We start from the raw sequence: 26,836 nt of genomic DNA, 5'->3' as shown, positions 1-26,836 counted from the left end.
CATTCGATTAAATAAATTTTATTTCGTGTTATTTAAATTATAATAAATATTGATTAGATTGAGCATCATTAACGTAAGTCTCAAATTTTTACATTTTCTTCATTAATTGCAAGTCCAATTCTTCGATCTTAAGAAAAAATCTCTTCCTATTTTTGATTTACAAAAAAAATGTAAGTAATTTCATCCCTGATTAATATCAACTCTTTCAAACGAAGTTCGATAATTTCAAATTAAGTATTCAGAGAATTTTCTCACGAAACCAATCGACCGGTAGTACAGATCGTTGCTTGTTTCAGTGACAAAAGAACTATGCAATTTCCGCCGAAGGACGATTGTCTGTCGGCAAGTCGCACAAGATACGAAGAGTTCGCCGTTAGAATCGCCATTACGGTGGACAGTATCGACGTTCGTTTGGAATAGCCCTGAAAAGATTTCTGCGAAGAGAATGTTTGCCTTGTTACAAAGAGAAACGTCATGTAGCCTTCAAGGACTTTGGGGCTTCCTTGACGTTAAGCGCCTGACAAACGTCGAATTTCATTCATTGAATCTCTCAACAGGTGTCTCGATATGTTTTAAAATCTTCTCTTATCTTCTCATATATATATATATATATATATATATATATATATATATAAAATTGTTTTATTTTTAATCAAGATTTATTAAGTGATTTTATATGCTCAATTCAGCATATTTAATTTTTATCTATCGTGATAATTGTTTGAAAAAGGAGTTTTGACGATTTTTAAATATGTAGAAGATGAGAACTTTTTTCATCCATATATTCACTCCATCTTAATTTTCGAGATATTTGCAAAAAGAGATTGTGACTATCGAATAGAATTTCGAATATACGATAGCATATATGTAAATATGTGACCACCATTTATTTTCTGTTAATACAGATATAACGGGTGAAATCTTAAGAAGTTGAATTTCTTATGAATTATACTAGATATGATGGCAATAATTACCTAATTTCATCAAAGATTGTTTTATACTTTATTTTCGTATTTCGAAAATTATTGGATGAATGTTAAATTTGGTGATAGATCTTTTTATCCATGAATTTGTTTACAGGTATCTCAGGTATTGTACAAAATTTAGAAACAATTTTTATTAATATCTATTATGAATATTTTTATTGTAATTTGGACTACAATCATAATCTTTGAGGTTTCGATCGAGTTATCGTACACCCTCCAGCTCGTTATCCCAATAACTAAAGTGGAGACCAATTTAAGTTTGCGTTAGATGAAACGAGACAGAATGAGACGCGATATAATGTCTCACTTTATCTTTGTCTTTATTTAATGCAAATTTTGCAAATTATAATTTAAATAATCAATATTTCTGTACTTATTTTGTTTTTTAGATTCGACATGTTCAAAGATGTTGTTGCACGGGTATATTTACAACATTTAACGCTCTACTAAGTTGAAACAAGAATAAACACTCGTTGTTATTGCGCGATAATCGTATCTTGTTATTAAATGGACGTACTTCAATTAAATGAAATAATATAAAATAACAAAATTATAATATCTCCTGCCATTACAGAATTAAAATACGCGATTATTTGTTGTTCAGCAATGCTGGGTCAAAGAATTTCAACGAAACGAATCGTGAACATTTTAAAAACATCCTCGAAACGAAATCGACAAATTAATTATCGTTAAATGAACATAATTAAATAAATTATCTCCTCAGCTATTGTCGAAATCACGTTCGCTTGTTTTCACAGATCGGTGCTGCTTCTAATGGAACGTCAGATATTTTTTTCTTTTTTTTTTTCTCCACATTCATTACATTCCCTCGTTACATATATCCCCTCCTCCCCTCCTCTCGCGAACAGACGAGCTGTAAGAAGAATTAGCCGGCCTCTACTTAATCCACGTTACCGAGCATGTCCAACTATGTGGATCAGAGACCGTGGTAACAGCTACACGATTCTCGAAATGGCCATTATCGCGAAAGTGCGTTGCCACGATCGAAACTTATAATAATCCGGAAGTTGGACCACCATCATCGCCTACGCCGTTGTTTCTTGTCCATAAATTCCTTTTCAAAAACGTAGCAGCAACGCGTCGCTCTTCAATTAACGCGTCACTCGTAGACCAGAACCTTTTACGCACGATGGAACCGGTTGAATTTCCGGAATTATATTTTCTACGACGCGTGCCCCTCTCCTCCCCAACTTATCTTCAATGTCTCCGTCTTTGTTACATCTTCTCGCTCGAGATGATTGATGACGGCCTATTCTGCCATTGAATCTTCGCTCGTGAATCGAAGAAAGGATTTGTTTGGCGAACGAAGACGAATAAGCGAGTATATTTATATTATACGTATACAGGGTGTGTTAGAAAGATGTCGAAGAGTTTTTGGATTTTTTTTACGCGTTATTTTTTTGCTCTTTGCAATTTTTCTTTGAATGAAATCCAGACAAAGAATATTTTTATATTTATAATTCGAAATTCTCGAAATCTGGGGAAATGATAATAATTTGCTTTTAAGAATTTAAATGAATTACGAATCCATTTCTTTACTTAATCACGATCTGGTCGAAACTCGTTGATTTCATCGTTGAACGTAATTCGAGTTTATTTCGTAACACCCTGTATACAATTTCTGGCCGCAAAAAGAAATCTTTACTCGCGAAGAATGTGTGCGTGAAATATAGAGGAAGATGAACCGATCCGAGAATCGATCTCATACATCATCCCGCTTATCATCGAATCAACACTGTACCTTTAAATCATCGTTTCGCGAAAGTCATAAATCATGGAACCGAATGAAAACCGATAAATTGAATCGACTCGTCGTTCGTGACTTTTGACGGAGGCAATATTTAAAAAATAACGGTAACGATAATTTTTTTAAATAATTTTTAATGAGAGATCTTTTTTTTTTCTTCTACGAATCAACAAGAAACTTGTTGACTTTAAGCCATCTTCTCGATCGCGCGTGGATTTTGATCGAGAATAGTCAGAGAATAGGGGAATCGGGAAAAAAGCACACCAGATTTAAAAGTGGCTCGAGGAGAGAGGAGGAGGAGATGGACGAAGGATGGAATACGAAAAAGGTTTATTGGTACAGGTGCAATGTATCCACGCAGGTGCGTGGACCATGACCTGGGCGGAGTCGTTTCACGGCCTTCGATGGGGCGCGAAGGAAACGCGGCGAGAGAAGATGCGACCATGGGTGCAAAGATCTCTCAAGGACGTGCCTCTCGTCCTTGTCTCGCTTAATGAGTCTCTTTAGAAATGTGCACGTACGTTTTCCAGCTGGATGTATGGGTTGCAACGAGTGGCCAGTGCCGAGGTTAGATCGTTCGACGCCCTCGGAACGGGGCTGTAATCGCGATCCGAAGACGCTAATTCCGAAGAATCGAAGAATTCCGTTTCTATTTATAGCGAAGGAAGATATGCTGTTTCGAGAAACGTGATTTTTGAGAATTAAAAGTTCCTGTAGTACATGTAGAGCATGATAGATTACATTAAAATCTTTTCTTTGAAAGCGTGAAATTAATTATCTCGGTTCGAATGTAATTTTGAATAGGATTTTTTTTTTTTAAACGATAGATCATCAAGTTATTGAACATTTAAAATTATCGTACGTATTATTGTATAAGAATTTTCGATCTTGATGAACCATTTATGCGATTCAGAATAAGATGTAAAATTATGAATGGTAAATTTGCAGAAAAGCAGTACATAGTATAACCTCGTTTGAATTGCTTTTTAATTAACGAGATGAAAAGATATTCTTTTCCACGCATATAAGAAATCTGAAAAGTTTGTGTTAAATAATTCATCACGTGTGTTATAATTTATTACGTTTGTTGGAAATCTATTTTTTTTACAAACATTTATGAAACGAATATCGATTAAAAAAAGGAAAATAAAAAAGAAAGGTAAGATAAAAATTTGTCTTATTTATAAATTGAAGTTATATAAATAATCATAAATTCTTGTTAAATTACATGTATCATAGAAGTAATAAATAACCACTTGTGCGTGTCTCCTTGTGATGCATCAGAGACCGCCAACGGTTTACATTCGTATATACCTTCATGGTCTCCCTTTATTCGAGCTGAGTCTTCGACAAAGAGGAAAAGTAAAGAGGAGAGGCAAAAAGTAGACCGATCGAGACCTCGCATTTTTCTGCTAAAATACTCGTTCGAAGATCCATTACTGACTCGGGATAAATATAGACTCAATGAGTTAGCAAATAGCTGTTAAAAATAGCAGATTCTCTTTCTCGAGCCATAAGATTTTATGGTATTCATTGAATACAGTAAATGTACAATATACAGTAATCTATAACATTAGGATTTACAACATTTAGTTATTTTCAAATTTTCTAAAAATGTATTTTTTTTTTTATTCTTTGATCGATTCCTTTTGCAAAATTTATTAACCAATAATATTAACAAGTAAGTTAATTGAATTATAGGCTATTTTTTATAATACAGTGAAATAGAATGATAAAATTATTTCTTTGAATTGTATTAATCCTTTCAGCCCGACTTTTCTCTGATCAATTTTTATTTTTTCTTTTTTAGATAATAAGAATTGTAAATTACCAGTGTGCATCGATCAAATTTATAATTTGTACCAATCAATGACAATGTTTAGAAAATACACAATCATTTAAGATAAAATAGTGGAAATCTAGAGAAATAGAACTCTGACACTATGGATCTAAAATGTATATACAATTTTATGAATGATATAAAATATGATAAAAAGTATACATCCAATTATGATCGTTAGAAAAAATAAAATCATGAAAATTTTAAAAGTATTTTGACTGAGGAAGAAACACTTCATTGTAAATAAATTAATTAGTAACACGAGTCACGCTTTAAAATTGAATAACGTAAAGAATTCATTATGAAATCATGGTGAACGATTAAAAATGCAATTAACATGCTATCGAGCATTTCCCTACTTCGAATTAAGATTCATAGAAGGAAGCGTGAATTGTTTGAATATAAATTATCTCGTTGTATCTACGAGTTAAAATTAATTAATAATAACTCCATGTTACTAAGATATTTAATTTAAAAATCGTTTCTAAACGATTAATAACATGAAAGTTGTTTGTTAATTTCTATAAACATAATGTAGAAAAATATTTTGATGGATAATTTTCGAAAGTAGTATAAAAAAAATAAAAAATAAGAAAAAAAAGATATTTTTCTTACAACTTCAATCAGTTATAATAACTTATATCATTCTCCAGTATTCGTTACTATTGTTATTAATTTAATTTTAATTAACTTTTCTGCAAAGTATACTGAATATCCATAAACGATATTCAATTAATTTTAATATAAAATTTATAACATGATAATTCTAATTACAAAATTTTATTCGACTAATTTTTCTTTAAACGAAGTTTACAACAACGGATTCTGAGAGATAAAAATTACAAAAATAAGTTGTAAATGAATCGAACCGACCGGATATACAGCATCGCCGAAACAGAGGAGGAGCGGAAGTACGAATGCTGGGAACGATTGAAAATTTGCATCTACGTGATTCCATTGAGGATCACTCGGCAAAATAATGTACAAAGGATTTTACAAAGATTTTTTGAACGAATACCAATTAAATAAATAACGAAGAGAGACACATCTTTAATGGTTTTCAGAATAAAAACCTGCATCTTCGTGCATCATGTGAAAAAGAAGGCACGTACTACTTGTTTTTATGTATTACTTCATTCTGTTCCACGTTTCAGAATGTCGTAAGTCTTGATTTCATTGAGGAAGAAAGTGAACAGTCGTATGCGTGTTGTTTTACCGTGTCCCATTTTGTCGACAATTGTGCGGATAATTAACTGAAATCTTCTCGTTATACTGTAAAACACGTATAAACACATCTTTCTTCATAATTAAGCTTAGATTTAGATATCTTATGCAATTTTTGTTTGACGTTTTATTCGTTGAAATTTGATGTATCTTCTTTTTTTTTTTATATATTTTATTATCTCTCAAATTATTTCAATTTTCAAAATTGTTCAACTCTCAACAAAAGACGTGTCCCGATCCTATATTAAATTTCTTCAACAATTTGAATCTCTTCTATCTTTTCAAAATAAATATTTCTTTGAAAATTTCTTTTAATCATAAATAAGAGATCATCAATCATTGATCCAATTAACGAGAAAGAGAGCAGAAGAACAAACATACATTATTTAAATTGCAACGTTTCGTCACACTGTTCAAGGAGAAAAATAAATTACACCTTCTGAAACGATATCCTTCGTAAGTCAATCAATCAAAGCCTGTTATCTTCGCAGGTCTTTAACCGTTAATTCTGACGTAACAACGACATAATAAGCGTTTCTATTCGATATTGATCGAAGTATTGATCGAGAACACGTAGATTTCTCATGACCTGAGACCCTTCGAGTCGAGGAGAGGGGATATAGATCGCGTTTATATAGAATGGAATTACGTGACAACGTCCTCGAAAAAAGTTTTTAATAAAAGTTCATAAAAGTTTTGAGTTAGAGACTTAAGTAAAACGAAAAGACGTCTCTTCCTGACTTACTATAATACCGGAAGTTATACCAGAGGATCGTGATGTATCATCCTGGATTGACCTTCCAGGTCTCTCAGGACCTCGATGCAGCTGAGATTTCCAATCGATATAGGATTATTTCTGCATATTATCTTTCTCTGCTACAGTTACGATCTCGAAGTTTTCTGAGATGTATAAATATCGTGTGTACTTTTACTGTTTTTTGAGAGAAATTGATTTTCAAAGATTCAATGGGATTTTTTATATAACAAAGGAATAATTAAAAAATGACATAGGATAATTTTAATTATGAAAAACTTGATAATAATTGACGATGATTTTTTGAAATATATATTTAATATAATGATTAATTAAATTTTTGTTCCTTCAAAGAACATTCTTCTTACAAATAGCATCATTTTAAGAGAGAGAGAGAAAGAGAGAGAATAATATTATCTCCTCTAATTAAATCAATCATTTAATATTCAATATTTTATTTTCATTTCAAATAATTTATTTGCATTTATATCAAAGACGTAAGAATATGAATATAGAGGCTTAAAATATAATTTCTATAAAACAATATAAAATTACATTTGACCCTATTCCTGAGCGAACGATGGAACAAGAATAATCGAGAAGAACACAATCTAATCACACATAATCGATAACATCATAATTATTCTAACTATATAATACAAGCAATAATTACACGTATGAAGAGTGAATGAAAAAACACACGCATACATTCATACTGAATCCTAGATAATCAAAGATCCATTACTCATCGCTAATATAATCATATTGATCCCACCATCATTTCAATCGTATCTCAATTCTCTCTTAAGTGTAATTGAATTTTGCCATTGTATGTAATCCTGACTCGGACGTGACTTTGAGAGCATGTCCAGATACATATGCAGAGACAGAGAGAGAGACTCATAATCCGGGTCCGTTGAACCTAACTGTCCACCATTATGGTGATCACGGTTAGACAAAAAGGAAGGTCACTAGTTACCTTCGTATATCTCTTTCTGGATACACCTGCCGGCTTTCTAATTATTAGGAATCTAATTATTAACTTGATATTTTAACCAAGTCAATAAATATGATCGAGATCTGAAAGCAGGGACGATCGATCAAGGATTGATAATGCAATTGAAATATCGTTTGAATTTGATATCTTCTTAATGCTCTCACTTACCACTTCAGAAACGTTTAATTCTGGTTTTCGTTTAAGCATGCAATAATAGTATACAGATGTTATTTGACTTAGTTTATTGGAAAAGAATAATAGTTTTTTTTTAGGAGGAATAGAAGAGGATGGATATTCAAGTTTTAAAAGTTTTATTGCTATATGATTTATAGGTAAGAAATAAATTTGAAATATTAATTAATATTTAATAAAGAATTAATATTTAGTCAAGTAATTTGAATTGAAAGGATTTGAAGTTATAATTTAATATTACTTTGATTTTAAAAATTCTTTTAAATGTTTTTATATTTGATTTTTATTCATTAACTAGATTGGCTTTTAATTGTTTGCATTTAATTTGATAATAAATGCATTGAAGTAATATTTTAAATTTCGTTATTACAGATCAATGGCTGTCAATCTGTCATAGCTGATTCACATCTAATTAAGATTGGGATCCTCTCGTTATTTTTAATTTACATTTAGTATTCATTTATTTTGATTATAATTATATTATCATATTCTAGGATATGTCAAAAATATCATTATAATTGTTTCGTTTCAGTCAATAATAACGAAGTAATTATAATGGCGATCGATTCAACATTATATGTACGTATTATAAATTCATTCTGTGACTAATCTTGGCAGAATCCTTGACTAACCTCGTACGTGAATGGAGAACTGTGTGTGTGTGTTCGAAGATCAAGATCGTGACCGCATACCTGCGCAACGATCAATGCCAATATTTCTCTGTTCTCGAGGCTATTCATTCGTGTAAAGCAATAGATTCGTATGGAAAATTGGCAAATACCTATTCTTCTATATCGTCATTTTATAAATTTCTCAATCCTTTTTGCAAAAACCACGACCCTCTTTTTCAAAAATACATTTCAAATTTATTTCTTCCTTTGTATAGATAAATTAAAATTGTGGTAAAAATTAAAAGAATTTTAATTATTAATCTTGTATTATTTTTCCAATCGAACTGAATCTAAATTTGACACGAAAATTTTCATCGTACAATCTTCCATGCAAATAATTGCAAGCAAGTATAACTCTCGTTTCGACTCTCGAAAGTAATCCACAGGTTGGAAATTCATATTATAAAATAGTCGTTCCTCTTTTTACGGTTGAACGAACATATGGATAATTATACGGAATAAAGTCTTCCCTATAATAAGAACACGTTAAAGAAACGCGTTGGAATAATATATGATGATATAAATGATAAATTTAAATTAATTTTCTTCGTGATACGTTATTCAAATCATTGATTTAGATATGTTTACAATCACACAATTGGATTTTACTTGAACTACTGTTATTGTTGAAGTTCGTATACACGACGAGGATTATTTCATAATACGTAACAGCATGTTATTCTTGTTCGTAAAATTTCACAGAATAAATTCCTCGCTTATTTATTTTCGAAGATTATATTTTAAAACAAGTTGAGCAATTAAAACGGTAGCGAAAAATTTTTAAGAAATTTTCTAAAGAAAGAAGAATCAGATAAATTTTCATAAAATGAATAGATAAGTTTTTAACTCGTTAACAGTGCAGTGTTTCCTGCATTCTAGATTCTAATCTTGATTCCAAATTGCGCGTAACACGTGAATATAGAAAAAATTAAAACGGAAAAACGTAAATATTCCTTGTTTCTTTGGAAAAATGAAAATGTTCTTCGTTTAAATAAAATTTTCGCGGAAAACGGAAATTTAAATTAGAAATCAATTAAGAAACATAAAAACATATCAACTTTATTTTTACAAATTTCTAATGCATTTCTTAATGCATCGTTAAATTAAAATTATTAGATATATATCAGTTTCGCTATCTGACGACGGAATTTATTGCTTATCAACTCGCTAATATTATCAGTTGTTAAAAGCTTCCAACGATTTCCAACGTGATTCATATACATAATATTTGTAACGGTACTGTTATAATAAAATTTATTGCAATACTATTTAAATATTTATAATATGAAATTGTTAGTTAGAAAATTATTGTCGAAACTTTCTTCTTTTTTTTTCGACATTTAAAAGAACATTGCAATTATTGATTGCACGTGTACCATTACAAAAAAAGAAAAGAAATTCCGCAGGGGGGACCGAGCGATCTTAAATCGTCTTTCGAGAGTCCTTTGGGGAGTTGCGACCCCACGTACCCGAGCAAAGCACAGAGGAAATTGTGCCGTTTATTTAATTAATTATTCCATTTTACACGAGTCTTTTCAATATTGGCACATCCATGAATCTGAATTAAAATTCAAAGCCTTATATCGATACTACTTAGCATTAAAATTCCATTCCATCGATTGATATCTTTCTTCCGATTTATATTCTTAGAAATCGCGATTCATTGAAAATCTAACGCGACTTATTGATAATTAAGAAACTTAAATCTCATGTATAATCACTCTGAAGTTTTAACTAATAATAGATAACATCTAAAATGGCCTAAGTAGTATCTATCTGTAGTAAAAGAAAGCTATAAAGCTGTTGTCGATATCAGGAAATGAAGCACATCTCTCTTCTTCTCGAAGGAATCAGAATCTCCGTAATACAATCATTACACAATTTCTTAACGCGTTATAATAATTCTTAGCACGTCACAGGTTCCGGTACGCTATCTCGTTCTGGATAAACGTCCCACTTATCCGATAAAATCGAATGAACCGCCGCGTAAGAGAGACGTGTGTATATCCAGCAAAATATTACGAAACTGGAAAGAAACCTGTCCGATAATTTCCCCAGAAAAATAAAGGAAAGAATTTCGGACGATGAACCCCGATCGTTCGACCTTGACCGATCCCACTACCGAATACCGATCTATCCTTCTCTGGATCATCGACTCGACGCATCATTATCCCTGTCGACGCCTCTCCTTCGATCTTGGACCGACAGAAGTTCATTTGGTATTCGAATCGAAGTATGCCACAGGAATAACAGTATCTATCGAGCGTGGTCGAGAGTCGTAAAACGGTCCACCTCGTGGTGATCCTACTCTCTTGCCAGCTAGGTCAGTTCCACTTTGCTTGTGGATTTAGTGTCACTCGAGCTTGGTTACCGAACCGTGATGCGATAAAAAGGGAATGGAACGGAGGAGGACACGTCTGAGCATGAAGCGACCGAGGATGCGCTCACTGATGATAATGCTTGGTGTTGTTGCGACGTTCCGTGGGGAACAATGTTTCCGATGCTACGGCCTGCAATAACGCAGAAAGGGAGGAGAGAGAGAGAGAGAGAAGAAGAAGATGAACGACAGCATTGTTATCATCCCTTTAATCACGGTCTTTGTTGCCTCAACGTTCCCTTCCTCGAGGAGGATTTCTCGAAGGCAGCTTCGTTTTCGAAACAGACGTTGTGGGGGTGGAATGTTGCGTTTGAAATTATAGGCCTATCTATTTCTTCGTTTATGATATAGGAATTTAGTGATTTCTATAAAGTTGAACAATAGTTACTTTATAGAACATTTGGATTCTATATATATATATATATTGGGAGAAAGTGGAAAAAAACTCATTATTTTTGGTCTCAATATTATTATTGCTTATAAATTTTTAAATATTGATCCAAAATATAATTCCCTCCTTCTTTTAGGACAGTTTCCTATTTAGAGATCCATTTTTCAAATCCATTATTACAAAAATTTATTTTATTGAATTACACGAACAATTTATTAAAGTAAACGAGTGCAAAATTTTCAGTGTAGAGATCCATCTTTCAAATTCATTATTACAAAAATTTGCTTTATTGAATTATAAAAGTAAAAATAAATAACAAATCTTGCTTATTTTTTTTTTAATTTTCTCCGCGATCTTTCAAATTCATTATTACAAAAATTTGTTTTATTGAATTACACAAATAATTTATTGAAGTAAACGAGTACAAAATTTTCAGTGTAGAGATCCATCTTTAAAATTCATTCGTAGAGATCCATCTTTCATATTACAAAAATTTGTTTTACTGAATTACACATAGAAATAAATAACGAATCTTGTTTATTTTTTTTTTTAATTTTCTCCGCGACAGGCCATGAAACAATTCATCGAAGTAAACGAGTGCAAAATTTTCAGTGTATCTAGATTCTGAGTTTTTTTTTTTAAAATTTGCCAACGATTGAGAAACACTGTCCCCAGTTCGAGTATTCTATTTCTATGGTCGTTATTGATGCGTTCAACCCCGCGGTACCGGAACTCTTACGTACGCTATATCTTTTGTCAACAATTTCCCGTCGCGTTTACATTGTACAACGAGTCGGTTGACAAAGATGAAAAATCATCGAAAGGATTATAGTTATTATTCCGGTTGCATCGCGGGTGATGGCGATTTGTTGGAGGCTGTGCGGCCTCCCGGCTTCGACAAAAGAATCGGTGGTGCCTCCCATTCTCGCGCCAACCTTTTGTACGATGGCGAATTCCCTCCTCCTCCTCCTCCGATGGCTCGTTTGTAAATTATTAACGGGATGTTGTAGCTGTAGGGATGGGATCAAGTTAAAACTTTGAATTCGAATTTCAAAAATAAGAATATTTGAATGATTATATTTGATCGTATAAGACGTCGAAAGATTGGAAAGATGAAAGTATTTACGTCTTTCGAAAATCGAATCATAAAAATCATAGATTCGTTTACAATGTTTGGTTACTTTTTTTTTTATATTTTATTTTTTGGAAGATATGAAAAGAGTTATATTCGAGATTTTTAAAGTATGAAAAGGATTAACAAGATTGGAGAATCTTGATCGATTCTCTGAAATACTTATAAAAATCTATTTCAAGTATATTTCACGCGGGTTTAAATGCATTTTCCAAAGAAAATCTATAGAAGATTCGAATCGAATCGAGACAGAGGCTGGAATCCATTTATGGCATGCTTGATCGCTAGGCGGCACTAGCTTATCGTTTCGAGATGAACAATATCTGTAAATCATAGCCAAGCCCTTTTCGCATTGTCGATTCGTAAATTGTTGGCCACGAAGAATCGTATATCGGTGCATAGCCTGTAATTGCTTAAGCCGTGCGAGTATGATAGCTTAAGGACAATCGTAGTTCTTTGGCCTTGCTTTTTAACATTGTCGCGAGAGTTTTACGCGTCGATACGCGTTGGATACCAGTTTATATCGAAGATGGACGCCGTTTCAAGCCTGCCCACGAGTTTGCGTTTTGTTAGTCATACCGTCGAGGTTTCTGTGTCGCGTGTTGCGTGGCATAAAGTATGAGGTTGCTTGCTTCTCTAAGTTAGAAGAACCTTATTTCGATTATTCCAGACATTTTGATTTTGATAGAAATTTTAGATAGCTTCTCTTTCTTCTTAAGAATTATTTATCTCCAAATATTGATGCAATTCACAAGCTCGTCCATCTTTTTAGTTATTTATAAACTGTTAGAAATTCTTAGATTTAAAATTCGAAATTTTACGTAGCAGTCTTCTTCGTCACGAATCATTCATCTCGATTGATAATGAAAGAAGATGGATATTTTCTTCAGTCATCGTTTTTATTTATTCTAAATTCTCGTTTCCTATTGTGTCCAATTATACACACTTTGTTAAACAATCTTGAGATTCTGTAGATTCGCAAAAAAAAATTCCAGAGAAAGAAAATAATCCTGCAGAAGTTTTTACGGTGTTTGCAAAAGACTCGGTTGGGAAAAGAGGAATGCATCGAGTTTGAAACAATGGTGTTTCTGTTGTTCGAGGGTCAACGGACATAGGAAGACAAGATACGCGAGTCTTTGACCGGGATGACACGCAGAAAAGCCACGCTTCATCTTGATGATGCCTGGTAAAACCTTAATTGCATTGCAGATTTTAATTACATAATGTTAAGTTGTTCGTACCCTGTTATTTTAACGGAATCCTCCCTGGGAGGATAAGTGAACTGAATGGTGGAATAATGCATAGTTTCAGATTGACGCGATCGTGGAAAGACAATGTAAAGTCACACTAATTTCACATCCTGTCGCGTGTTAATTCGCATTCATCTCGTGATGAATTAATTTCAAGTAGAAACGGTTGCCGGCATGGATCTTTATCAGCGAATTACAGCGAATAAATACACATTTATCTTGACGTTTATCGGTCGTAATTCAAGAATCATATTAAATGGGAACGATTTATGCTATGGGATTAGGCATGCTTGTCGAATTGCGGATTATTAAATTAGGATCATTTTGTAATCGTGATTTTAAATGTATCAATTTATTGATTTTGAAATATATCAATTTATATAATATATATACAATTAAGAAATAAAACAAGAAAGAATATAATAAAAGAAATAAAAGAGAGACGAAAGAATGAAATGAAAATTGAAACGCTTCTTTCTAACGTGCAAGAATGCATAAATATTCATCTTCTTGAACACCAATGTTCTTGCTCTTTGAATGCGTTCATATTTCAAAATCCTTGCAATAGCAGTTCACAAGAGTCAATGTGGTCACGGGATAGACGAAGGTTTCAAAGTTGCAAGGTAAGGCGTGTCGAGACTAGCGATGGGATCGAGCATCGTATATTCATAAATTTGGATCAAATTCGATGAAAGCACATTAGAGAAAAATAATACTATTTTGGAAGATGAATATAGTCATTCGTTATACAATAATTCAATCATGAGAATTACGATAATTACCGTCAGAAATAAGAAAGAAAATTGATGTTTCTAATAAATGGGATCGAGCACCGTATATTCATAAATTTGGATCAAATTCAATGAAAGTACATTAGAGAAAAATAATACTATTTTGGAAGATGAACATAATCATTCGTTATACGACAATTCAATCATGAGAATTACGATAATTATCGTCAGAAATAAGGAAGAAAATTGATGTTTAATAAAATTTCGAATTTATTCGATCAATGTTCGACTCTATTCGGAAATATTTCTTTAAAGTCTCGCACTGTGATTCGATCTTATAAAAGATACTTATGGATTGAAATCTCTATTTGCGACTCGGTCCCATCGCTGAATCGAATAGAAAAGGAAAGAGACGGTTCGAGACAGAAGAAAGCCGAAGAATGGCGGATCATCATCTTCACGCGAGCGAGGCGAACTTATGTAACGCTTTCATACTGCAAGACAAGGCCAAGGTTCTCGCGATGCAGCCAGAGGTTGAGCATGTACTGTGTGGTCCCTCCATTTCATATTGTTTTATGGCAACAGTCGGCGACGCATCTAATTACGTCTATCGAAAGAAACGTGGAGGATCTTGTTCCCTTGGACCACCAAGATGGTGGAATTTCGAGTAAGTAGAAGGTTGTTGTAACGCGTAACAAGGACAATGCTCGATTGTATAATTTTAAACCGCCATTCCGTGGGGACGGAGGAAACGTGTGCCGCTTAATTATTTCTCTCCCTATTGGGGAAAAAAAAAAGAAAAAAAAAAATTTAAAAAGCTTCTCCTTACGAGGATTGTTTGACGTGGACTCGAACGTTTAGAAGGATTGTTTGCGGAGATTTCAGATTCTCTATTGTAGTTTGAAGTAGTAGTCTTTGATGACTATGCTTTATTTATACAATGACTCGTTAATTTTTTCAACATAGCGATGCGTGAGAGATTATTACATTCTACGCGTACGATGTTTCTTTATTATTCGAATCGATCATTTTTTTGATATATCGAGACAGTCAGTTGGTAGAAAAATAAATTTTATTTTAGCAAATAGTGGAAAAAATTACATAAATTATCAAATACGATACAATAACTTATTATAGTGAGTGTAAATTATTATGGAATAATTAAAAACATTATTATAAAGCAATAATCTCTCGTACATTGTGATATCTGAATTATTAACGAGATTCACAATAGTTGAAAATAGTTTATACTCCTTATCATGTTAAAATACTTCTTGAAATAATATCAGAATCTAAAAATCAACGTTAATGAAATTATCATATTTTCTTCGCGTAATCTTGAAACTAAAATGCAACAATTTACATTCAACGTATAAACTTCGCGAATAACGATCTTGAGGAACGATTAAATTCATATTTTACGTGTGCAACTCTTCTACATGTAATACCACCAAAAAAAAAAAAATTATTATTATTTTCAGTCAACGTGAATTGCTGCACAATTATCATCCATAAATACGACCCTTATTCTCAGATTTTAGAAAAAACTAAAAGTTTCTAGTCGTTCTTTGTTCTCCAACTCTTGTTAAATATTCTCTAGGAGGCGTACGACTGACATTGAAAGCATTCTCTTCTCGTTAAGTCTACTATCAGCTCGAATCTTATCTCTCGAGAAGAAGAAGGTTTTCTTCCGTTTTCTCACTTTCGTTGCTCTCCATCGCTGGAAAGAAGCGCACACCTTTTGTTTTGTTTCGTTGGTTAATAACGGGAAACGTGGTAAGGAATGTGGTACAGGTATCGAGAAATTTTTAACGAGTTTCATGGAACTTGGGTGAGAACGGTTTTTACTCCGTTATTTTTTGTCGCTCTTCTTGTCATTTGGTATTCGCGGTCGCTGCATGTGGGTCATTCCGTGCTAAATCGATTACTTTTATACTGAACGTTCTGGATCTTATTTCAGGTTCAAATTTTTTATCAATTATTTCTTATTACATATATATATTTGTAAGTTATTATTTTCTAATTGTGTGAATAATTAATTCTTTTGTAAAAAGAAATAATAATTCCATGTTAATGATAAACGAAATAAAACTTCACAAATATATGAAAAATTAAGAAATTTTTTATAAATTCATGCAATTGAAGGTAGATAATATCGTGGATAATTATCCTGATAACTTCGAAGGATAATTGCTTCGATAATTTAAATTTGCAATTTGTTAATCGTTATGACAAAGAGTTGCCTATACAAAAAATAAAAGATTAATTTCCATCATGCAACAAAAAAGAAGAATACAAAATACAAAATATAAAAAAAACTCTCTGTTTTTTCGAATAATTAACAAAAAATCTTTAAAAAATTAATAAAAAATTTATCTAATTAACTAACACAAAAAAACGTGTTAACAATTGCAAAAATAAAAATAATTCATCCTTTTACGTAATACACGTATATATATTTAAACACATTATGCGATCATAAAACAATCATCGTCGATGAAAAAAAATATTTTTTCCGTTGCCTTCTTATTACGTTGTCGAATAATATTTCTATTTTTTACCACTTCCATTTGTCATATTTTTCGAATTATAACGATTGTCATTTTTACATCCGTGTTTATATAATTATCCGTCCAGAAAAAAATATAATTTCCGATCACTCCATCTGGAAAATGAATTTGGCCTGATCGAATATCACAAGTGTAATATTTTATTTCACGATTTTAATTTTCCTTTCTCGATTATTTCGAACTTGATATAATAAATCAAAGAATCGAGTGCTGAATTATTCATCAAATTTTACTCGTGCTACGCACGATGCTCATGAAACGGATTTTTTCTTAATAGATGCAGTCTCGTTCCTTCTTCGTAAACCTAATGCGTTCATCGCGAAGCACGTCAGAACTATTTCCGGTACGGATTCATAACGGAGCCGAAGTGTAGGCACTCGAATATCCGGAGAGGAGACTAACAATTGCGATAATGTTTGTGCGTTTATCATATTTTAATCTCTTTTACAGAATTTTCAATTTTGAATAATTCCAAATTCTAATATTTAATCTTTTCTTCTTCTTCTTTCAATTAATACTTTGACACTTGTTTGTGTCACTTCATGTAAGAATTTCTGGGCATTGTGTCATTCAATTTTTCGAATCTTTATTTCTAAAATTAGAGATATAGGAATTTTAATATTATTTTTCACGTAAAAAAAAAAAAATCTGAATTAAAGACAAATTTTTTTTCACTATTGTAAAATTATTGTATATAATTTTGATTCTTTTGTTTCATCCTAATCGACAATCTTCTCGATCAAAGAATTTAATCATTTGATTTCGATCGTTCTTCAATCCAATTTTCCACGTGTTCAACAATTCATTATTATTAATTATTATTAATATATTATTAATCAGAATTTAATCATTTGATTTCGATCGTTCTTTAATCCAATTTTCCACGTGTTCAACAATTCATTATTATTAATTATTATTAATGCACAATTAAATCTTGAACAATTTGGACGGATTTGTAAATGCATTGCAACAACAACCTAATAAATTTACATGGCACTTTCGAATTTTATCACTCACCTGATAAGGATAAGCGGCCGGCCTGTAGTAACTGCCGGTGTTTATAGCCGGGTAACTCTTGCTGCTTCCACACATAGAAGCCATCTTTCATCGATTCCTCTTCTCCTTCGCCACCGATTTCTTGCTCCTCTTTTTTTTCGCTCACGTTCGTCTTCCAGACAATGGGATCGTATCGACGCTGTCTCAAACGTTTCGAGACGTGTTCATTGTTGAGCTTTACAGTTCCTTTTTTTTCCCCCCTCCGTTTCCGCTCGAAAACGATTGCACACAAACGATTGTTTCAGAAATAGACACGATGAAATATATTTCGCCCGAGACGACACGCCTTCACTCGGGTTCGAGATCCTTTCTATCGAGCATAGACCCACGATATTTTCACGTTATTACCACCAAGTTATTCAAGGTTACGGTGAGCACGGATTTTTTTTTTCACTGTCCAGAACGGTCCCGTTAAGCACAGTTCCCAATATATATTCATACGAATTTTTTCTCTCCTTTTCCCTCTTTACTCCCTTTCTATCTCTTGGATAGAGAGCAAGCCATAAAAAAACCAGTTCATACTTTTCGTACCGGTTTCAAATGAACTCGAATCATTTTTAATCCCATTTCCAAACTTCACTTTATCTTAAAATATTACTCAAATAATTCCTCGAACGACACCTTTCGATTCCTCTTTACATTCGATCAAATAACAATTTCCCATTCAAGATTATTTAACTATCTATAATCGAAACCAATTTCCGAATTTCGATCCGAAAAATCACCAATTTTCGATCTGATTATTATCATACGAATGTTATCAACCGTATATGATAAAAAAAGAGTGATAAGTTGTGTGTAGAGAACTGATGGATAGCGGTTCCTGTGAGAGAGAATCGAGAGACGAGGCAGAAAGCACGCGGCACCACGTCCTTTCTCCGAGACGGTTGACCACCGACTGACAGTAGGGGATCTTCACGCACCGCCGTTCTTCATCTTCATCCTTGCCGTTCGTGCGCTTATTCGACTGCTTCTTTAAAGCTGAGACGGGTCAGCTTTGTCGGTTAAGCTTGCCTTCACGCTTTTTGGCGGGTTCTCGTGGGAACCAAACTCCGGCTACCACTTTTCTTCCCTTAATTTTCATCGCTGCCTCTACCCATTCCTCTCTTTCTCTCGTCTCCTCCTCCTCCTCCTCCTCCTTCTCCTCTTCTTCTTCTTGGAAGGTTCTTTTCTTCGTTTCCTTCTCTTTATTCCTCTCCTTTCTTCGTTCCATCTTCGTTAGTTCCCTCGCGGTCCGAGAGTCTGGCGGGTTCGTGCCTCACGGTCTGCGTGGCAATTTGTTCCGATTTCTTTGCCATGTTTGCGACGAGAATCGACCGATTATCCGCGAAAAAATAGTAAGAGATTCCGCGATAGTGTTTAGTTCGACGTCCCGTGTAATGAGAAAATAGCGTCTCGATGGTTACGCGAAAACTTCGATATATATATATATATATATATATATATATATTTACGTAGAGATCGGTGATTTCAATGCGCGCACATGACGTGTCTTCGAGCGTTGAAATTCCTGGCTACGTTGAAGAGGCTTGAGAACGTTACGGATATTTGGTTTGCGACGAGTAGATTGTGGATATTTATTTGAGTGATAAAAAAAATGTGCAAGAAAGTACATACAATATTTAAATATCCATGGATTATTATACTCGAAGCATATGAAGCAAATGTAATTTAAATCTTAAGTGAAAAAATCAAAATTGCATTTAATTTTTTAAACGGTGAACAAATTTTAATTCGATTCATTATCGTTATCGTCCTTTTAAATCCGTTTCTAATTTTTTATTTAAAATTCCTCGTTTGTTAAATCAAACAATCCTTTTAAAATTCAAGCGAACGACCCCAATTCTAATCTAAATATTCTGCTCTAATTGAGAATTATCGTTTGATATCAGATAGCTGATCGTATAATATACATATAATAGAACTGGATTACAATAATAATCGGTGCTACTGGTTGATTAATAAAATTGAAAAGAGGAAAAGTAACAGTACCTGGATAACTACCACTATTCGTGGATCTCCAGGTCCAGGATCTCGTTCATTGTATTCAACTACGATCGAAACAGTAGGTTACTATAATTTCTCTACTCAGTTTGCTGCAAAATCCTTCGCATTATAAACGCGGAGTAACGTTACTCGAAACGCAAGTTAATGATACTCGTTATTCGACCCTTAATGAAACGTGCCACGTTCGTTTCGACTATGTATGATATCTTTAACGGTAAAAAATTTTCCACTCGCGAAATTTCTCACGCTGGACACGAAGTATACGTTGCCCTCGTTGCGTGGTCAGTCAGTTTTAAAAAAAATCTTTCACGCATTTTTTGACAAAAGAAAAATAAAGGGCGTTAAATTCATTTAACGTTGCCATAAAATGACCGTTCTGCGGAAAAATTAATCCCCGAGACCGAGATAAATCGTAGAGTAAAAATGTTATCGTCGCTCTGATTTATTACCAAACGAACTTCGTGATAAATTACGAATAATTTGACAATGATTATACACCCGTGTCGTGATTGCATTCGCTTTTGGAAATCGATTCGATCGAGTTGTGAAAAGTGTGCATTAATTATCGCGATTGAATAATAAATTGTGCGAATATAAATCAACAATCTGTGAACGAATATATATATTTACGATTCTCGATACAAAATTTTCATTGAAGCGTCGTCTTCAAAGATAGATTGTGTATACGCAAGAGAGATAAAAACGTTGGATAAATAGTAAACCGATTAAGCCGTAATAATGTTCGAAAACATTGGCTCGAAATATTTTCTTATCTCCACGTATACGTGCAAGAAAACAAAACGGATTGGAAACGGATTTCGATTTAAACGGAAGCTTTAAATACGAATGTAAACATTGGAATACATATCAAGATGGAAAGAATGGCGAGAGATCGGTGAATCGTGGCTTCATTCGCGAGTTGACTTTCCCACAGGGAGGAGGAAACGCGATCACGAGGCGTGTAACGCTCGTTCCTCGATATATACCGGTGCGTGCCAGATTTAGAACGTTTACGTGTACACGGTGATTAAGATCGTTACCGCGAAGATTGTCGAGCATTTTACCACGGATCTGCATAGACCTTGTTCGCGAATCGATAACTCGTAGCTGTGAGTCAACACTGTGTCTGCATTCGGACCAAGGTAATCTATCTTTCTCTTGTTTACGATCTATCTGGTTTTTTTTTTATTCTTTACGCTACGTGATGGAATTTGTCGTTTGACGATGATGGGGATACTTTTTGTTCGAATGTTGTATTCTTTTTTTAAATATTTGCTCGAGTGAGTGGTTCTTTTTATTCTTCATTTTTTTGAGAGGAGGATTATTATTAAAAGACACAATTGGCTTGTTTGAAATTGAGAAAGAACTAATTGAAATAATTTGAAAATGTAGATTATTTGGCCATTCTTTTATTCCAAATTGGATAGAAGAAATAATTATTATAATTACAAAAGTTTAATATCTATTTTCTTTACTTTTTTATTTTCATTTCTTACTTAGAATATAATATTAATCAAAAAATTTATTACTAGAATTCTTTGTTATTTCAATCTTGATTCGATATCCATATTTTACTTTTCATTTCATCGTACAAATTAGTTTCTGCACCTCATCATCGTTATTCGCATAATGATCGTCCAATTAACAGCAATTTTGTTAAAGAATCCATTTCAAAATTTCCTTAAATATTTCCTCAAATATATTTTCACATAAAAAAGGCGAGCAAATATAAATTACGACTACTTATACGTATCACGTGTTTCCTCGTGAGCCAATGTTTCCCAGACCTTGGTCGCTTAACCTTCGATTTCTAAATAGCGTTGTGAAATTTCTTCTGCAGCGTAAATTGTGCATACGATACGCGTTTAAATCAGAATAAAAGCGTAACGTGATCGGTGACTCGCGCTTTCGATACTGAATGAAAATATTACACGTGCACGCGATATCGTGATGCGTGTTGTTACGGCCATAATGTGATGGAACGTAATGTTACGCGATACGAAAGAGAAAACGTTAGCTATTCTCGATAACTTGTTCTCGAGAGCAAAAGAGTTTTTGTCTTCTAGAGCTTTCTCAGCTTTCGTAGCTTTCGCCTCAACTCGAATCCTCCTCCACTCGAATTCCACTTTGTTCCTTTGATTTCGAATAAAAATCTTTCTAGACAAATCGTATCATCATCGTTGTTACACACGTTGCGTTTCAATCTTTCGCGCGAAATTTCTTCCCTCCCTTATCTTGCTCTTTAACTCGAGCCTAACGGTACAACAATGAACCTCTCTCCATAAATCCTTCGAGATCGTTCTTAGCTATTAGTTTCATTCTTGTTGGATAAAAAGAGAGAGAGAGAGAGAGAGAACGTTACTTATACTAGAAAGGAAGATGGTAGCAAAAAGGAAGCTCCCCCTAACTTGATGGCGCGTGTGCGTGTCGTCGTTAGGAAATAATTATTGCTACATCCTAAAAAGATTGGCGAGATAACGAGCTCGATACATCCAGCCTCTCTGATTATTTCGTTGAATTGCATTTACGTGAAGATGGAATCGAGGTGTTTGCAAAAAAAAAAAAAAAAATATGGCGGAGGATGATTTTTAATGGGTATTCGATGCTTGCAAAAATTGCGAGCATCTACTTTTTCTACTTTTTTATTTTATTATTCTTGTGAACGCATCCTGTTCAGATATCGTTATGCCGATTACCGGTACTTTGAACAACTAACAACTGATTGCTAATCGCGTGTTTCGATTAAGTTTTCCGCTTCCTCGATCCACGGATGCTTCCATCTTTCTTGTCGAGCAAATTTTCATCTCCACTTTTTCGATTTTATTCGATTCCATTCAACACGAAGTATTATTAATAGAAATACGATAAACTTTACAATAAACTAAAAAAAAAGAAAAGAACAATTTGTATTAAGAGTTCCATTTTTACAAATTACTCATCTTCCCTCATTTTTTTCTCTCAAATCTTCGAGTATATTTTATTTCCTCGACGAGTTCACCGATATCACCCCGCCTATTTTAATCGCTTTCCCCTCCACATTAAACGAAAACAACAAAATTAAAAAGGAAAGAGAAGTCATTAGAAGATACACATACTCCGTTCCTCGTCCATTGTTTTAACGAAAGGAGGCGCGCACGTTTGCGGGTTAAATAACAACGAAATACCTCGGGCCGCGTATCCTAAGGGAACAAAAGTGGGGCCCGGTGGGCATTATGGCGGGAAAAACGGGTCAGAATGCCAGGCGGAATTCGAGCGGGCGCGTTCCGTCGTACCGAGAGTCGGCACGCTTAGAACTTAGTAAATAAACGAGAAACACGGTGTATATAATTGGGAAGGAAGACGGAAAGGAGTGGAGGAGACGCGGATAAGAAAGCGCGGCGGACGCCGTGTGCGTGGATAGGGGTCGGTAGAAAAACGATGGACGCGTAAAGAGGGGAAAAATGATTTCGCCTTGGTAAAAAGGATTTCGGGACGAAGCCGAGAGGCGGTAATTACGGGTGAGCGATCGCCGAGTTTCGAAGATGAAACGGGAAGAGAATTAGGGTATTTGTTACCGATTATTGCGCCTGCTTTTTTTTTTCTTTTTCGTGAGTGAGTTGCAAATGAAATCGAAGAGGATTTAGTTTTTTTAAACAAATTTTAATCGATTATTTATTCATTTCGGATTAAAAACCTGAAACGTTTGTCTTTTTTTAATTTAGAAAATAATTCTTGTTTGAATTTGCTGTTTATATATTTATTTTTGATAATTAAAATCATTTTCAAATTTGCTTATATTATTTTGCCATACATAATCAGATATAAAAATGTTTATTTTAACAGAAAGTAATGGGCACAATAATTGGTCAATAAACGTTCTAAATATCGATGTAGAGGAAAGGATTGAAAAATTCAGATGTAATTTTTAAAAAACATCGGATAGAAAATTACGTATTATCAATCATTAAAATATTTTATTCGATCGTGTATCTAAATTCTTGACTTCTGAATCGAATCTCTGGAGGCAACTGGTGTCTCTCTCTGTAGTCGATCACGATCGCCATTCGGGACCCCCAAGCTTCGTACGCTGCTGTCTGTACATTGTAATTTTCCTTTCTTGCCAATTAAAGGCTTAAGTGCCGCGGCTGGATAATAAAGTTCGAAGCCTAGCGACGGCAACCGGTACGACTAGCTTCTTCGATGTGCCATTTCTCTATGCACCCAGGAATGGTACTTATTTGTGACGAAGCCGAAGACGAAGGGTTCACGCGATCCGTGTTTTCCTTGGAAGTGTCGTTGAAGAGTTTGGTATTTGATGAGTGTACAATATTTTCTGGTTAAAAGATTTATGAGTATTATGGAATTTTATTACTACGTTATAACTTACGAAGAAGAATAATGGAGAATTAGAATATTATGGTTGGATACTTTTTATTCGAATGAGGAAATAGAATATTAATGAAAAGTTAAAGATAAAACAAAAAAAATAATTTGAGATAATCTTGAAATAATTTAAGAAGAAATTTAAGCGATTGATAATCGAAATCATTAAATACAATTATAATTTTTTATGATTTCAGAATAATAATAATGATTGATACAGAAAATATTGTATTGAAAAATATTCGTGAAATAATTCAGACAATATCTTTCAAATTATCGTATCAAATTACTCAAACAAGGGAAACAATTTTATTTCGTATCTTACCTATTATCCGTAACTACCATGTGCCATCATCCCGTAAAATAAATCATCGATAATTATTTCCAATACTTTTCTCGTACATCCCAAAGAAGCACCACCTCGGATAACTTTGAGATACACTTTCGTTGATACATTTATAACGATGCTTAAAAAAAAAAGAAAAAGAAAAAAAGGAAAAGAAAGAAAAAAAGAAAAGGAAAGCTCGGTGGCTGGTGATTCTTTTTTTTTTTTTTTTTTTCCGATCGGATGTTTGAACAGCTAACAGAAAGAAATTAATCGAGGATTCTGCATTACAATCACGGAATGGCCACACAAATCACGGGGTCTTGCAGTCCCTTTGGATAGGGGCCAAAAAGTCGTTCAGCGTATCGGATGCTCATTCAGAACGCATCGAAACGCGTCGATAAATCATACACTTCGTATAAATGACCCTCACGTAGGTCCGACGAATAATAAATTTTTACGTCTTGCATGGATCTTTTCTTGCATCGTCACTGGCAAATGAATTTTCTGCCAGCTGTTCGATGCAACGATATTTTGCTCTTCATTAAGAAGGCCGAGGAAGGGCAACGTTTACATCTTTTCGACTGGACGAAGATAATTCATCCTTGCAACTTTTGTGCAAAGCTTTTTTTTTTCTCGTTTATTGGCACCGATGATAATTAAAGTTGCGAGGGGAGGCCGAATAATAATTAATAAAGTAAATTGAGAACAAGTTAATCGAGCGCGTTTGAAACGTGAACAAGTTTTTTAAAAATTGATTGATCGAGGTTTCTAGAGGCTTTCTGTAATTATAAGAACAAGTGAGGAACAAGTGTAGATATTTAATGAATTTCTGAGAAGTTTTATACAATTATTCTAAAAATTTTCTATAATTGGAACGAGTTAACAATTGTTTCTAACAATTTGTTTCACGTAAAATAAAGAAATTCAATAAATTGAATTTATATTTATAGATGTTAAAAGAATTCCATAAAAATCTCTTGCAACTTCTCTTAAATATCGTTAAATATCGTTTCTTTTAAATTTTTCTCAATGATTATTCACTCGACTAATTATTACCAATATGTCACGATGAGAAACGAATCATTCATCCAAAAATAAAAAAAAAGTATTCTTCAACACCTGTCCAAAAAATATATCAATTTTCCACTAATCTCTCAAACTTGGACAAATCATCATCCATCACTGCAGTGAATCTTTGAAAAATCACCTACCCACCGATTAATATAAATTTCTTCCCTTTACCAACCACAACGTATCAGAAATGAAAAATCGCTTTCACGCTTGCAACCTCGAATTTATTGCAATTTTGCTACCTTCTCGTCCACGCACGCACTCACGCACGCACACACGCATTCAACAACATAAAAGATAAACACATCTTTAAAACACGTAAGCTCCACGGGCAAAAATGTCGCGTTATCATTTTTCTCTACATTGTGCCGTCATATTTATGCCAACCTCGTGGCCACCCCTCAATTTGTCTTTTAAAATCGTCGAATCGTTTCGAGGGGGCCGCATATGCATCCGCGATTATTCACTCTGTTGCAACAGGGCCGCCGTAAATAACATTTTTATCTTCGATACTCTTCCTCCCGTTAAACGAGCCCATCGAGATAAAGCCCTCCTCCCTCCTTAGATAGATATCCTCCACCTATGTCATAATGAATTCTTTTTTGCGCGGTGGCTGCTTTTGTGCGCGCGCGCTCTTTCCAACGATTTCTTGGTATCCGTCTCCGCCCTGCTCCAGTCCATCCCTGCTTCCCGACATCCTCATTATTATTATCATTAACTATAGAAGGGAGGGAGAGGGAGGAAAGGGGTTACAGCGGTTTCACACTGGCCATTCTCAGGAAATTGTTTTACTCGGGAGGGTTTCATGGATACGTTTGCTGCCCTCTAGCGTAACGATTTGCCAACTAATCGATGTTGAATTTATAGATTTTTCTTTTGCTTTATTTATAATATTCCAATTTCGAAGAATAATTTGAATTGGGAAATTTCGCGTTTTTATTAAGAGAAGTTGCTATGCAAGAGAGCTTCGTTTAATTTTATTTAGTTATCGTGAGAATGATTATTAGATGTAATTGGTTTCGAAATGACAATTAAGCATTCTATTTTTTTTATAAAGAATTAGACAATCATTCAAGTGTTTAAAAAACAAAAATAAAAATTCAGAGTTCAGAGAAAGAAATGTTTGTCC

The 26,836-nt window shown here is 33.6% G+C and overlaps 1 protein-coding gene across 3 annotated transcripts in view; it reads right to left on the bottom strand.

Moving 5' to 3' along the window:
• Positions 1–19,064, bottom strand: part of LOC412101 — a 76,729-nt gene extending 57,665 nt beyond the window's left edge. Inside the window, exon 1 of one of the 3 annotated variants that reach the window (XM_026443201.1) lies at positions 17,901–19,064. In XM_026443201.1, coding sequence (XP_026298986.1) covers positions 17,901–17,984 — 84 coding nt within the window. In that variant the 5' untranslated portion in view covers positions 17,985–19,064. The remainder of the gene's footprint in view (positions 1–17,900) is intronic. The other 2 variants (XM_026443199.1, XM_026443200.1) reach the window with 2 other exon arrangements.
• Between the last annotated feature and the right edge of the window lie 7,772 nt (positions 19,065–26,836).

The sequence above is a fragment of the Apis mellifera genome, linkage group LG10, assembly GCF_003254395.2.
Source record: "Apis mellifera strain DH4 linkage group LG10, Amel_HAv3.1, whole genome shotgun sequence".
Taxonomy (NCBI): Eukaryota; Metazoa; Arthropoda; class Insecta; order Hymenoptera; family Apidae; genus Apis; species Apis mellifera.
This window is presented reverse-complemented; position numbering and strand designations above follow the sequence as displayed.